The sequence below is a fragment of the Barbus barbus genome (assembly GCF_936440315.1).
Source record: "Barbus barbus genome assembly, chromosome: 9".
Classification (NCBI taxonomy): Eukaryota; Metazoa; Chordata; class Actinopteri; order Cypriniformes; family Cyprinidae; genus Barbus; species Barbus barbus.
Genome location: NC_136737.1, coordinates 7,375,281 through 7,392,295, shown reverse-complemented (window position 1 = coordinate 7,392,295; position 17,015 = coordinate 7,375,281). Strand labels below are relative to the sequence as shown.

Below are 17,015 nucleotides of genomic sequence, written 5' to 3'. Positions count from 1 at the left end.
CACGGGTTCGAGTCTCAGGTCCGGCAAGGAATGTAGGTGGAGGGAGTGAATGTCCAGTGCTCTCTCCACACTCAATAGCATGACTGAGGTGAGACCCTTGTGCAAGGCACCGAACCCCCAACTGCTCCCAGGGTGCCGCAGCATAAATGGCTGCCCACTGCTGTGTGTGTTCAGTACTCACTGCTGTGTGTACACTTGGATGGGTTAAATGCAGAGCACAAATTCCGAGTATGGGTCACCATACTTGGCCACACGTCACGTCCTTTCCTTTCCTTTTCCTTTCATTGTATTCACAAGTGTTCTGTTTGAACTCTTGTGTAAATAATAGTTTACTGATATGTAATTTATTAACTCACTGATTCAAATCATGTAAACAGTTTTTTTTTAAATCTCAAATAGCCAATGCAAAGCCAGTTTCATACCAGTAGATTTTCACCTGAAACAAAGATGGATGAAAAGATATTAACCCATTTTACCTTTGCTGAAATTTATCCTTCAGGTCAAATCTGAGGTGGTTCATTATTCTTAGTGACATGCGTCTTCAAGCTGCCATTGTTTATACACACACACACACACATATATATACAGTATATACATACATATATATATATATATATATTATGTAGATGTGGTGCAACACATAGGCCATCTGTTGCTGTTGTGTAAACAGCCTTTTTCAATGCAAAATCTGTTCAAACCTTCAGAACTTTGATACATTTTAGTGCATATTTTAGCTTCATCATGTTTCTTTACTAAAGCCTAAACTGCTGAGCTTTAGTTTTATTTCAAGCCCTCAGACAGAGTCAGAACTGTGTATCCGTTTGATCATTCAACAGTTTAAAAGGTCATTTGATAGTTGTGGATAGAATGGATACAGCTCCGACCGGAAACGAACAATAAAATTCAAAAAACGTCTACACCTACCCCAACCCTAAACCTACCCCTTACGATAATGAAAAATAGTAATTATTGTTGTACAGTGTGACAAAAATTATGCTGTATCGATGTGCGCATGCCCAGTAGCACCATACGTGTCCCTTCTAGCCTTGATGTATATGAAGTGGATGTTTGATGTCATTTCCTTTCACTGCTCTGTGATATCTATTCTTGTGCTTCTGTGTTGATCTTGCAGTTCTACATTGTTAAATAATTAAGAGACATTCAGAAGATGATGGTTTCTAAGGTTCATTACCACTCACTTTATTGTATCTGCTGACAGAGTAATATTCACTTAAGTTTTCTAATCAACGTAGTGATAAAAGCCATTAGAAATACGGGCAAAGCAGATTCAGCTTTGAAGTTCTACAGAAATGTTATAAGTTCTTGATGTAAAGGTTGGTCTACATTTAAATTTCATTTGAATTAAACAAAATATGATCTAACCTGACTGATTTGTCTTTCCTTTAAGAAATCAAAGATAGAGACTGTGTATGAGAATGTCCCCAAAATCGATCAAATCTACAAGAACTGATGTTAAATCTCATCTGAGTCCTGTATTCTCTTTTTTAGGGCCCGAGCACTACAGTACAAGAGGACCCTATTGGAATTGCTCCGTTGAGGGCCTAAACTACGAAATTCAGTAGACACATGTAATGTCTCAAAACCAACAAAAAAGTAGCAAAAATCCGAAACCCAACGGGACGTCAGTTGTTTTAAATTCTCTCAGCAAACTTTGTGTTGTTTTTGCCATTTTCAGGTGTTGAATTTTAACAAACTCCTCCTAGAGATTTTGTCAGGTCAACCCCAAATTTAGTCAGTCTAATCTATAGATTAGGGGGAAGTCGTGGCCTTATGGTTAGAGAGTCGGACTCGTAATCGAAAGGTTGCGGGTTCGAGTCCCCGGCCGGCAGGGATTGTAGGTGGGGGGAGTGAATGTACAGCGCTCTCTCCACCCTCAATACCACGACTGAGGTGCCCTTGAGCAAGGCACCGAACTCCCAATTGCTCCCCGGGCGCCGCAGCATGGCTGCCCACTGCTCCGGGTGTGTGTTCACGGTGTGTGTGTGTGTGTGTGCATTTGTTCACTACTCACTGCTGTGTGTGCGCACTTGGATGGGTTAAACGCAGAGCACCAATTTCGAGTATGGGTCACCATACTTGACAATACGTCACGACTTTACTTTTACTTTACTTTATAGATCTTTTAGATGTTAAATTGTGAAGATCTTGAGTTTTTGTCTGTAGCGGCTTAACAAATTTTGATGTTTCGCCATGAAAAAGGAAGTTGTTGTAACTCCAGCATACAATGTCTGATCTGTCCCAAACTTTACATGTTTGATAAAACTCCTGACCTGTGCCCATGACCATATTCAGTTATCATAATAGCGCCACCTGCTGGCAACAGGAGTTAACTTGTTTTACACTAACTAAAACATGCATTGTCAAATCTGCCCTAAATTTCTTGTTTGATGATAATGCTGGCATGAAGACATCTAAAGGCTAGTTTTCAGTTATAATCCTAGCACCACCTGTTGGTAACTAATGCTGAGTTCACACTGCTCAATTTTCTGGCGTAGCATTCAATTGCTGCTGTGTTCACATTGCACGATGCCTCACATAATCGCTCAATCTGTGTTTCAACAGCAGAAAGACATCAGTCCGATCCTGTTTGCCAGATTTGGGCCTCAAGTAAGCCTTAGCATTGCCACATGTAAGCCAACCAAATAAACCAAAACTGGCCCTAATGTGGGCCACAGTTGATTTTTATTCTATCCCTGGTCTTCCCCACATTCCTCATGTGGCCCACATGCTGCATAGAATGGTGGCATGTTGGCAGTGGTCCACAAGCAGGCCACTACACAGCCACATTTTAGCTAATAATGAACCGAATAAACCATACATATACATTATCTGGGCCACACTAAGCCTTAAGCCTTTTTTTTTTTTGTCTGGTCTGTTTTCTGTGTATGTTATATAATCTTGCTCTTCTGTAAAACACTTTGGTCAGCCTGGTGGTTGTTGTAAATGTGCTATACAAATAACATTAACTTCATTAGCTACATCAGGGTCTGAGCAGGCAAACACAATTTTTCTTGTCGGAGTACTGCAGATTTTTGGAAATATAAGCTGTTATTGCAGCTTGCTGTTCTAAATTAAAGCGTTTGGACGATGACTGGTGATCTTTATATGTTAATGACATTAATTAGGAGTCATTTATAAGGCAAAGAGCTGAAACCATTCAGTTACGTGCAAGTTCAAGATCATTTGCGATTCATAGATATCACATCTGAAAGAGGCATGCATGCGTTTTCTGTGCGTACGTTCATTCTATGAATCATATGCATATTTGAGAGATGATCATAAGATCAAATTTTGGATGGTTTCTGTGCAACATTTCATAAATGAGGCCCGAGATGTTTCGCTGTGGGGTGATACATCATTGCAGCCGAGTGGAGATGTCACAGCTACACATTGGCTGCGTCTCAATCAGCTCATGAAGTAGAATGTGTTTTGCTTGACTTTTAAGTGTAATTAAGCACTGTTATGTACACTATCAGAATGAACTAGTGAAGGTATTGAAGTCTTCTAATGCAATGCTCTCAGTTCACAATGCACACTGTGAAAATGTGTACACCATGTTCAGGACATTAATTCGGGGTACTAGATATGATATGATGTCCGCAGTAATGACAGTGACTTTACTGATGGAGACTGGACTGGAAGGATTTGGCGATTGAGACTCCCTAATAAGAGCTCTGACTACTGAACTAAAGAGCTGATTGAGATGCACCCACTATCATGCTGTATTACATTTCTGCTGTTTTTTGTTTTTGTTTTTTTACATAGGTCTACCAAAGCAATGTCATTGGCAATGAAACTGCAAATATTCTGGGAAACAAGACACACAAATCAGATTGTGCAATATACAGTGTGGAGAGTCAATCATTTAGATCTGATTCCAATCGGATAAACAAATCATCAGATTTGGACTGACACTGTGAACATGGACTCAGTGATGTCAATAACAGGCCCAATTTTAGAGATCTGCTGAATCTCAACTGTAGTAAGTCAGTCATCTGTGAGAATCTACTAAACCTTTAGATGTCTTTATTGTCTTATAGTTATGACATGAAAGACAGTGATAAGTAAGCAGAATTTAAAGTTGGACAGCACTGATTTGTTTTTTTTTTTTTTGCACAGTGTTTGGAAATTTCTCATGGCCCCTAACTGAGAGTTTGCCAACTGCTCTAATTTTATGGATACAGTATTAAGTTATTTGATAATAAAATGTGAAAAAAAGTATTACATTTAAAGCAACAGCTCTTTCATCACCATTTTGTAAACTTGTGTTTTCTCTTTTCTTTAATCTTTCCCTGTCTAGCTTGAACAATGCTTGAAACTTGCCATTAAGGGCACTTCCTGTGTCTATTTGCCTCTTTAAGATGAATGGCTTGATGTATTCCCCAATTGTAAGTCACTTTGGATAAAAGCGCCTGCTAAATGTAAATGCATTAGCCCTCATGTACTGTTCCGGGTCAATTTGACCCGTTTTGATTTTTGAGTTGTCAGAAATATCAGTTAACTTATGTTTTTTTTTCTTGAAATTTTGTGCCGTTTCCTCATTTAGGGTCATGAACATGCATGCGAAGTTTCAACATGCTGATGTGTTTTGACATTTTTTTGTTACGTTCGTACTGTTCCTGGGTCAATTTGACTCACCTATTTTAATGCTCTAAGGCAACTCTACAGACCCAAAATATGAACAATTCTTGGTTATATTTTGTTATTTTAGTTTTTTACAATCCTACGAAGCAAAAAAAGTAGCTTTTTCCCACTCATTTCAATATAGAAAAAATATTTTGTCAGTGTTAAAAATGAGCTATCATTTTTTTTTAATTCTATCTGACATACTATTAAACCTGTTGTTTTTCTTGAAATGTTGTGACTTTTTCTCATTTAGGGTGATGAACATGCATACACAGTTTCAACTGTGATGTGAAATGTACATACAGAAATTATTATACGTTTGTGATGTTTGTGGGTCAATTTGACCAGCATAGGCATCCATTCAAAGCAACTGAAATACACACAAAATAACAACAAATTGCTGTGTTGCATTTCAGAGCTCCTCAACTCTAGTCCTGAAGTGCCTTCTAGTGTCAGTGTATTAATGAGTTTAACAACTTTTTAATTTCAAAGCTTGTGAAAACAAAACTGTTTAGCCTTTTAACTGTAAGTCACAGTTTTTGAGCATAGACACAAAAATGACGTTTCCGGCTAAAATTGTTATAAAACTTGAATACTTCAGAGCACAGACTTAAGATTGGTACCTATTTAAAGGTGAAACATCACAGGTTTATTGTAGAAGTAAAAAAAAAAAAACTGTTATAAAAGTAAATGTATAAAAAGTAATAGAAGTTGAAATGTATGTCAATGTAAAATATACAAATATATGTTAATGTATGTTGTAAAATATACATTTCACAAAACATGTTGACCACCAAATCTTCATGAAAATCAAAGCCAATCATCTATATTTTAGATTGATATCTCAAAAAATGAACTTTTAAGTATGATTTTGTTGATGCAGTACCAAACTTTTCCACTAGATGATATACAGGGACTCTTGATTTACATTTATTGTTTGAGTGTTCTGAACTATATTTCCATATGTTTTTAAATATTTATGAAGTAGACATCCTATTCAGAAATAGTTTGGGCAGTAACTTTAATATTTGATTTGAATTCTATATCTAAAACACATAAAAACATACGTATAGAATAAAAGTGTGTTTGGCACTATATCACAAATGGAGCATCTATTGCTATTTAGCTATTGCTCTGTCATTTCTTTGAAAAATAGTCACCAAATATGAAAACTAGAGTCCAAACCCTTTCAAATGATATATAATTTGTCAAGTTTGACCAAGACATTATTGTTAAAAAATGTTCAGTCCCAAACATCTCACAGGTCTGGGGGAGTGGCAGTCAAAAATAGTGGTTAAAAACATTTTTATAAATCTTATAAATTCAGATATTCATTCTTTGAAATGTCTGAAAAGTACTGATATTAAAAGCTTGTTTTTTTATATGTCGTAATTTTTGTGGAATTACATTGCATCCAAGACGGGTCAATTTGACCCGGACCATACAGGAAGTCACCTGTTTTTGAACAGTACATGAGGGTTAAACATGAGTTAAATATGATCATTGTGTTTCTATTATTTCTCTTATAGCTCCTTCTTTGTCAATGACAATTTCTCGTCATGGTTCAGTGTTTCTGTAGATTAAAGTGTCTGAGGAGGAAGAAGCCCTTCACCTACATACTTCATGCACTAAATGCCATTTCTCTGTCGGTCCACCAAACAGATCAAACTACATTTCTGAAGAAAATCGACCACAGCAGCTTTCAGTTAGATGCAGAAGCTTAACTTTAGTACGACTAGTAATGTGAGATGCAGACACTTTGTAACTGTTTTAACTTTGGTTCTTCTATACACAACAATTGGATAAACTGAATATATTCAACCATTTTTAGAATACTAAAATAACAAAATATTAATTTACTTTTATTTATTTAACACAGTCAGGCTACGATACCTTTAAAAAAAGTAATTGTTAAATGATAAAATGAAGAACACACACACACTGCCATGTTAAAACTGTCGCTATCAATTCAACGGATTCTGTTGATATGGCATTCAGTGCCAATATAAGCAGTTGGCTTGATTAGCAGTTCATGACTGCTGCTTAACCTCTTAATTCCTATGGAAGCAGTAAGGGTGTCCTTAGTTTTTACACACATAGTTTTTATTAAATAAACAACAGCACACTGTAATATGTCATGTGTTGTTGTTCATCTGAGCTTGTATTTACCTAATTTAAGGACCAAATGTTTTTTTATTATGTTCTGATACACCAGTAAACTCAAAGAGGGTGCACTTTATTTTTTCATGTCACTGTACAAGGCTTTTTAAGGCCCGAACCCAAAGGGGCAGAACGTTCTCTTGGTTTTATCGGCCTCCAACCAATAGGAGGTCAGCCATGTTGGATGGAATGTGCTATTTTTCAGTTTTCACACAGTGTTTTGAGGGGCTTTCCACAGCTAAATATTCATGAAAGTTAACAAAAAAAAAAAAAAAATGGTCATAGGCCCAAATTTTAGGGAACATTGCAGCACATCCCTTTTCAGCTATGGCCACAAATCTTTGCACCTATATAGATTTCATAAAGCCAGTCAACTTTCACACCACAGACATTAGCTCCGCCCAACAGGAAGTCAAGAAGTTGGCATTTAACTTCTCTTCTACTTCCGTATTTATACTCTCTAACTGAATATACAGAAACAATATCATAAGAAATGTGTATATACTATAATCTATATACATTATTACAACTGTATATTATTATTTTTATTAGTTATGCATTCTTTTTCCTCTCACGTGTATTGAAAGGCTGCAGAATATCTTTGTACTACACATTGTTCATATATTTGTCTTTGGCGTATTTATTTTGTTTTCTTCTACTGTCTTTTGTCATGTCATGTCTCATTTTTTTCAATTAAAAAGTCTCTATGCTGCGAGCTTGACATACTTTGAAAATCCAGCATTTATTTGATCCTGATAAGTGCTTATTGTCACAGATGTAAACACAACAGCTTTCTTCTCCACATGGAGGTGTAGCATCACGGCGATTTTGTTTCCAGATCGACTGACACACGTGTGAAATTTAAACAAATAAACTAAAATAAAAAATATATATAATTTTAATTTTCCCTATTAGTCACTACTTTCTGCCATCATTTATTATGTGTTTCTATCACTACGTAGTTCATTGTTTGGAGGTAGCCCTGATGCCTACCTATTTTTTCCAACAATAGTTTATCATCTTGGTTTATTGTTTCTGTAGATTAAAGAGTCTGAGCTATATATATATATATAAGCAGGAAGAAGTCCTTCACCCACAAACTAAACACACATGCTTTAAATTCCCATTCTCTCTCACAAACAAGTTAGACCCAACAGATCAAACGACATTTCTGACGAAAACAAAACCACAGCAAGTTTCAGTCTGACTCGAGCTGAACTTCACTAAAACTGGTACTGTGAGGTGTCTGATGGCTTTAGCAACTGAATCAACTGCATATGAAGAGTTTATTTGCAAAAACAGATAACTCAGTTTTTATTCATTTTCATAAATCATGTTTTTAATTGTGTTATAATGTTTTATTGTTTTATTGTTAGTTGTTTTTCAGTTATTATTATTATCAAAACAACCCAACTGCAGTGTAATTGATATTAATTGGAATGCAGAATCAAAAACATGATTTTTGAACATTTAAAAAAATCGAAATCTGTTTTTGCAAATAAACTCTTTTTTAAATCACTAGGGGTTAGGCTCAATATCACACAACATTCTATTACATTTATGTATTGAATATTTTTCAAAAAATGGAGTTAATTGAAAAAATAAACAATGTCTTCCACCATTATGAGTTCATATGTTCAGAACACGTTCAGAGTTCAACTAGGAGTGTCTAAGGTTCACGCACCACATAAACCAGTTGAGTGTTTTAGCAGACGGTCTTATTAGTTCAGACCTTTCAATGCCTTGACATGCTCTTTTTGTTCTGTTTGTGCTGCTGGAGTCTGATCGGTAAGTTTTAAAAACTATTTTATAGTTTAATTTCTTTCAATTTCAGAGTTATAAAGCTGCTGCTACCGTTCAGATTACATTATTTTCTACTTTAGTGACACTTTACAATAACAGTACATAAAAAATGATGTACTGCTATCCTAAACTAAATATTACTTAAACTTGAAATAATGATAAGTTAAGGCATATACTAATCAATAACTCATTTTAACTATGGCATGAGTCATATGAATTCATGTATGATCAACAACCACCTTGACTCAGTGTTTGTTAGTTAATGTTTTAATTAACACTTTGGAGTAAGTTTTCACACATTAATTCTAGTTTATAATAAAGTTAATAATAAAGTAACATGATTATTCATGTACTGATATTGTAAAGTGTTACCTCAACTTTTATATGTAACAGATTCATATCATTTGACTGTTTGAATTCAGGTCTCTGCGTTCAATTGACATTTTAAATGGAAATCTCCAGGCTTTCTATTGTGACCATAATTTTTTCTTGCTCAGAAATTCAAAACCTCAACTGAACCATTTTCAAATTGTAGGTGTGTGTGTGTGTGTGTGTGTATGTTTATGTGGTTTATGAGGAGACAAATTTGTATAATGACATGGGTATGACAGAGATATTACAATATGAAGGTGGTTTATGAGGACACTGCCTATGTCCCCGTAATACAAAAGGCTTAAAAAACACACTAAATGGTGTTTTTTTGAAAATCTAAAAATGCACAAAGTCTCCTGTGAGGGCTAAGTTTAGGTGTAGGGCAATAGCACACACAGTTTGTTCAGTATAAAAACCATTACGCCTATGGAGAGTCCCCATAAACCACAAAAACCAACATGTGTGTGTGTGTGTTTCAAAGTTTACAAATGCACATTCTTCCCAGCAATTTCTCATTTTTTAAAACACTTCTGCAGTAATTATAATTAACTAGAAAACTCATGGACATTCATTGGACAAAAAGTGTAAGAACCTTGAGTGAGATTTAGTGAACTTATCTACCTGATGTCATGTATTAAAAAAAACAAACAAAAAAAAACTGTAATTATCAAGTATTTTTTTAATACATTATTTAGCTTCACACATTTCAGTGGATACGTTTAAAAAATATTAAAGATCAAATCTTTAGCTGTTTTCACTTTGCTTTTGTTTCTTTGCTGCTGCTCTGGATGTTCTTTAGGTCATATTTAACCCTAAAAGGGGTGACATATCCTGGGGCATACAAACATTTGAGAAGCTGTGGGGAGAAACAGTGAAATTGTAGGTCTTATTTCTTGCTTTCATTTTGAAAGGGTGTTTGTTGTGAATATTTAGATGAGGTGACTTTGTTTCTACATTCTTTGTTTAGCGTTTAAAACTGCATGGCCGCCTGTAGTGGGAAATATACCCACTCTCCGATAAAAGTTGATCTAGTTCACATATTTACGTGTTTGAGGGGACTTACCTGTTTAAAAAGCTCTTGTGCAGCATTAGCTTAATAGGTTTACACTGAAATTTGATTAATTAAATGCTTGCATTTTTTGTAATCTGTTTCTAAATGTTTGTATTTCAGGGTTTATGTCATTATTTTAGGGGTATAAATCAATATATAAAACATTTATAGACTCTGTGGTTTGTGGCTTGTGTTTTATACAATCAAATCGTTGGAAAGGTCTGACAGTCAAGGTTCCATATTTGGTGATTGTTTTGTAATAGAAGCGATATTGTGATAGAAATTGAAATTGCATCCAAACATTTAATAGAGTTTGGGTGTAACCCAGTGGTTATTTTTGGTATAGTGTAATCTGCCAGGCTCTGTCACCAGCCAATCACAGCACACTCCCTCACCTGAGTACTGATCACACGAACCTGCACATCATTGAACCACTCATTAGCCATGCCATAAATACACACACCTCACAGCACTAACACAAGCCAAATCACCTTTATTTATATAGCGCTTTTAACAATGCAGATTGTGTCAAAGCACTTAACAGTATCAAATTGGAGGATAGAGTGTCAGTAATGTATAATAATAAGATTAAACACTCAATTTTCAGTTAAATGCATTTCATTATTGAATTCAGTGATGTCATTGTCTAGCTCAGTTTAGTTTAAATAGTATCTGTGAAATCAAATTGATGATAATCACTAGAAATGAAGTGTCCCCAACTGAGCAAGCCAGAGGCGACAGCGGCAAGGAACCAAAGCTCCCCCTGTGACCGAATGGAGAAAAAAACCTTGGGAGAAGCCAGACTCAGTCGGGGGACCAGTTCTCCTCTGGCCAGATGAAACCCGCAGTTCAATTCCAACCCCAGCCATGTCAGATTGTGCAAGCGGCTTATCTGATTCCCGTGATCTTGTCCCGATGGGGCATTTTAATTTATAATTTAATGTATTTGTTATATAGTGCCCAAACAAATTCTCACAGGAACCCCATTTTTTTGTGATGTCAACTTCAAATTTGGAACATAACGGTTATACATATGGCTTTGATTTTTTTTATAGCAATTTTAGAGTGCAACATATTATATAAAATAAAAAATAGTATACTACATTACCTTTACTGTAAACTTAAACGTCCATAACTTTTTTTATACTTCATTTTTTTTTTAAATGCTTTCACTTCTGCAATAATCTGCTTCATGTCTTCTTTAAAAAGAGACCAACCTTAAGTCTGCATTCCAAAGTGATCAGGAATTACAAGCATGTTGTACAAGTGTAACAACTGTTCTGTTTTCAGTGAATTTATACCCCCAAAGAGACAACGTATCCTGAAGGATACAACCATTAAAATAAAAAACAAGGGTAAACTTTTGGAAAAAAAAACAAAACAAAACAACCCCCCGAAAATTGTATTTTTTGTTTCAATAAGACTTATAATAATAATTAATAATAAATTTTCTGATGTCTCTTTATGGTTTTGTCCTTTTTTTGGGGTTAAACATTTCAATACACAGTTGATGTCAATAGGAGCCTTAATCTGTCTCTCTTCATGTTCTTCAGGTGTGTTTGAGGCAGATACAAATGAAATACAGCCAGTGTCAGTGATGGAGGGAGATTCTGTCTCTCTAAACTCTGAGCTTACTCAAATACTTATTGATGACATAACTTGGACATTTGGAGCTAAAAAGTCTCTCATAGCTAAAATCAAAAGAAAGAAACAAATCTTCTCCACATATGATGATGTTCCTGATGGGAGATTCAGAGACAGACTGAAGCTGGACAATCAAACTGGATCTCTGACCATCACAAACATCACAACTCAACATGCTGGAGTTTATCAACTACACATATTTGCAGCTAAACTGTCATCAAAAATGTTCAAAGTTTCTGTCTATGGTGAGGATCACCAATCCTTCCCTCTACATTTTTTAATTAATTGTTTACATATTGAAATGTTTAATTATTTATATTTTGAGACGATAGAAACATTCACTCAACAGACTGAACTGAAAATGACAGTTGGTTTGTTCATATTTATCTCTATTCTCTGATGGTTTCCAGCTCCTCTGCCGGTTCCTGTCATCAACAGAGAATGCTCTTCATCTTCATCTTCATCATCATCACAGCAGAATTGTTCATTGTTGTGTTCAGTGGTGAATGTGAGTGATGTGACTCTCTCCTGGTACAAAGGAAACAGTTTATTGTCCAGCATCAGTGTGTCTGATCTCAGCATCAGTCTCTCTCTACCTCTGGAGGTGGAATATCAGGATAAAAACACCTACAGCTGTGTGCTCAACAATCCCATCAGCAACCAGACTCAACATCTGGACATCAGTCAACTCTGTCAGCCACGTGCACGTACGGCAGCACTGATATTTTACTACACATTCACTCACATCAACGACTCTTTTACTCTCCTTCTCCTTCTCCTCCAGGCTCCCGGGTAGTGTTGATCTCTGTTGCTGCTGTTGGATGTCTGTTGATTGTCGCTGCAGTCTGGATCTTCTGCAGGAAATGTAGAAAAACTGACAGAGAAGGCAAGTATTTCCTACTGATTTTATACCAGTATTATAATTATAATATTTGAATTAATTGATAACCCTAATTATCTTTTAATCTCATTTATTCTCATAATTTGGAAGTTAAACCTCTACTGCATGCATTTTGATGGTACATGATAAAAAAATATTCCACATCATTTTTTGGTTTATTTGGGAACATTTTATTGATAAAAATTTGTTTTGACCACCCCCCCCCCGATCCCAAAATATGTTTTTGTTGCCTCAGGGCAATGTTGCGCAACAATGGTACAGAATTACGGAGACAATTCTCCATTCACATATCATAAGACAATGTTCAGAGAGCAATTCAAAATCACAAATCTTTCAAAAAATGTCAAGAAATCGTTAAGTGAAAAGGGAAAAACACTTGAAACACATTGATATATTGTGTTTGATTCAGACGTAGGTTTGTGTCATGGTGCAAGGCTGGGAAACTTCCTGAAGGGGCTCTGTCCTGCAGAGTTTAGCTCCAACCCTAATTAAACACACCTGCCTGTAGCTTTCTAGTGATCTTAAAATACATTCATTAGCTGCTTCTGATGTGTTTGATTAGGGTTGGAGCTAACTCTGCAGGACAGTGTCCCTCCAGGACTGAAGTTTCCCAGCCCTGATGTAGTGTGTCGTGTCATATCATGTACTTCATGTAATGATATTTTACTCCGTGTTAAACTTCAAGAAGCACTTCTTCTCTGCTGTGAAACAGAGGTGCACATTACACTTTCTGCACATCACTTTGGGTGTTCCTTTGCACCCAGGAACCTTGCATCCTCCCTTTTTGTCACGCATTATTTGCCCGTATGTATTGTCAATGGGAAGTCCTGGTTAGGGATGGGAGATGTGGACACCTGCTTCCTTACCCCTTATTGCACAACGTTTAACTGAGGCAACGAATAGAAAAACGGAATTTCTGCATGATAATGCAAAATAAAATAAAAAAAATCATAAAACCTGACAAAAGTCTTCTCTACACCTTCATATACACACACACACAGTTCATGTCATTTTAAATAAGTTTACTAAAGCAAATAATCCTGCCTTCTTCTCACACCATGTGCTCCTGTGACCATGTGTCAGAACAGGACGTCCCACCTTCAAATGGTGCTCGATAGTGACTCCCACACCTTATTGGTCTGTTCTTTGATCCTTTTCAAACATTTTAATTGGTTGCAATCATTAAAAAAAACATGGGCTTAACATGGGGCATAAGAAAAACTTTCCGTTGCCTGAGGACAACACTATGCAGTGGAGGGATAAAGCCCTCCAGTTTCTTTTTAATGGAAGAACATGTTTGCATATTCCTTACTCATATACATTTACTCATACACACTTATTTCCATAATAAAACAACTTTCTGCAATCTATGAACATAATCTTACATAATATTACATCAGTTCTCTGCTGGTGTGCAAATTAGCATTGCTATGAAAGACAATTTTTCAATGTAGATTGTGTTATATACTCTAAGGTCTTTTTATGTAAGATGGAATGTCAAATTCATAAATGATATTTAAAAAAAATTGCAGTATTGTATTTTCTTTAATTAATTGCATGTAATTTAATTATTGCATTGCACAACACTTACATTTGAGCCTTAAACATATGTTGTGAAGAAACCATTCAGATTGAGTTTTCTTGTTTTAATCTATTATTATTATTATTATTATTCTTTAAGCAGTCCAGACTTGTGAAGAAGAAATATCTTATGCTGAGACAACATTCCACAAAAGAAATGTACACACATTGGTAAGAAACTTCTCTCTGCATTTAGTCTCTATATTATTATGAGTCAGATTGAGTTTTTATTTTTGTATAATGATCAATCATTTACATTACACACAAGAGCATCATATCAGATATTTATAATAGCCATAATATCATCAATGTAAAAAATAAATAAAATAAAACTATATATCGGTTTTGCCAATTAATCGGTACCAATAAGGTATTGCTGGAACAATCGGTTATCGTTTGAGGGTCAGTGCCCTCGAAGTAATGCCTTTGTGCCTTCTCTATCCCTAAAGGGTGCATAGTTGTACTTTAAGTGTGCATTTTTTTATCTTTAGGGTACATTTTATGGAAATGTTTGAATTTTTTTTTTTGAAAGATTAACAATTTTGCGTCACCACTTGATGCCCAATGTAAAATTTGGATCCTGAAGCAAAACCACTGAAAACCCAGTCTCAATCTGCTTCATGTTGGCTTAGAAGATATTAATTTTATCATTAAATTACATGACTGTCATTTTACATTCAATCTCAACCAATCTTCAGGACACCACATTTTTAATATAACAGTTTTATTAGTATTATATCATATGTGATGTTTTTTTACAGAACGTTAAAGATGGGAATCATGTTATGTATGCATCTGTCACCACGAGAACATCCCAAATCCTGCAAAATTCAGCTGGGTTTGATCCAGTGCAAAAAACTTATGTTTGACATATTGATGAACACAGAAGCACAGAGGAAAGAGAAAAACAAAACACCAGTCACAAATTACAAGATCCTCAAATGCAAATTGTGTGTGGCATCAAGAGAACAATCAAAAACTAAAACCTGTCATAATTATTCAGTTCAGTATGGCTCTCATTACACTATCTCAGCACTTTCACTTTCTGTCTTATTGCATAGAATGTTCACATTTATGTACATTTGTTTTTGAGGTTTTATTGTATTTTATTGCATAATATATTAAATAGTAGCATAGTATGGATTCTCACATGGCTATTTGTATTCATTTACTATGAAGGCATCTGGAGATTGCTCCACTACATGTACAGTGACAAGGACCTACTAATACAATTATATGCTGCTTCGTCTGCTTCATTGTGTACAGAAATGGTTTGATCTGTTGGCTGGACAGACAGCTTCTGCATGAGACTACTATAGGATGTTTGTGTTTGAGGTGCGAATAGGTTGTGGTTGAGGGTGTTTTTTTCCCCTTTCATACTCATATGAAGCTCACCATGACTTCCACTCTACATAGATTTATTATGAAACACTGATTCTGACAGATAAAAGATTCTGTGAAATACATTTACATTACATTGTTTAGTCATTTAGCAGACGCTTTTATCCAAAGCGACTTACAAATGAGGACAATAGAAACAATCAAAACCAACAAAAGAGCAACAATATGCAAATGCTATGACAAGTATTGGTTAGCACAATGCAGTACACTCAGCAATGTATATATATATATATATATATATATAAAACAAGAATTTTTTTTTTTTTTTTTTGAAGAAAAACTACACTATATAGCCAAAAGTACTGGGTCACCCCCTTCTAATGTACATGTTTGACTACTTTAGTAATTTCTATGAGTACAAATCTTAATGTTTAAGCATATAATAATATTCTAGGGAATTGTGTGCTTCTAATTTTATAGCAACAGTTTGGACAGGACCCTTTTCTATTCTTACATGACAGTGCCTCTGTGTATAAGGCATGGTTCAAAAAGACATGATTGGTTCAGTCAGTGTGGAAGAACTTGACTGGTCTGCAGAAAGTCCTGATCCTGAACACCTCTGGTGTGACTTTAAATGCAGACCTTGAACCAAAAACTCATTACCATCCAAACTATGCGGGCAAGAATCAGGAACTAGGAAATCAGGAAACACAACGAGACTAGACTAAGACTAGAACTAGGAACTAGAAACTAAGACAGGGAAATGGCTCCGTAAAGCAGCTATCTCTTGGAGAACAATAAACACATAACAATACTAGAGACTAAAGAGCACGCTAAACGCTAGATAATACTCAGCGATCTGAACAGGAACTGAGTAGGTGTTATATAGTGAGTGTATTAGCTCTCCGGTGAGCGTGTGATTAGTGACAGCTGTGTGATCAGTACGTTCAGTTGTGTCAGTGCAATGGATTATGGGATCTGTAGTCCAGTGTGACGTGCAACAGTCTGTGTGGTGCGAGAGTCAATATGATGGAAGGGCAAGCTCCGATGGCGAGTGGATGGAAGACCATGAACCGGATTCATGACATACAGCATGGGATTGTTGTGATTTATTTAAAATCAGCACACATACTTCATCTAAAGACACCAGCCTCAGTTTACAATAATTGAGAAAAAGGTTATCATAATATTTTGATGCATATTTCGTGATAAGCCATACTGTATGAGTATGTGCAATACTTTAGAGACTGATCATCTTATTTTATTGCAGATCTGTAAAGATACAATACAAACAACAGATCACATTAAAGATCATTAGAATTAGACACATTTCAATTTATTGAAGGAGTCATGAACTGAGAAAACTAAATTTCCTTGATCTTTTGACATATAAGAGGTCACTGTACTATAAGAAAAAAAAAACCATTATATATATATACATATATATATATATATATATTATATATCCTGTTAGTTTCAGTACTCAAAACTTTCTTGTTAGTGTAAAAACAGCTT

General features: G+C 35.4%; 1 protein-coding gene across 2 annotated transcripts; it reads left to right on the top strand.

Annotated features, from left to right (window-relative positions):
- Positions 1 to 8,492: 8,492 nt before the first annotated feature.
- On the top strand, positions 8,493 to 15,307 carry LOC306875042 (CD48 antigen-like). 2 transcript variants are annotated; one of them, XM_079425417.1, is made up of 6 exons: positions 8,493 to 8,595; positions 11,587 to 11,922; positions 12,088 to 12,378; positions 12,462 to 12,563; positions 14,263 to 14,330; positions 14,921 to 15,307. In XM_079425417.1, exons 1-6 carry the CDS (start codon positions 8,556 to 8,558, stop codon positions 15,026 to 15,028), a joined length of 945 nt encoding a protein of 314 aa, XP_079281543.1. In that variant the 5' UTR covers positions 8,493 to 8,555; the 3' UTR covers positions 15,029 to 15,307. The 2 variants fall into 2 exon arrangements, with proteins under 2 accessions (XP_079281543.1, XP_079281542.1); XM_079425416.1 differs by having other exon boundaries at positions 12,088 to 12,384.
- The last annotated feature ends 1,708 nt before the right edge of the window (positions 15,308 to 17,015 follow it).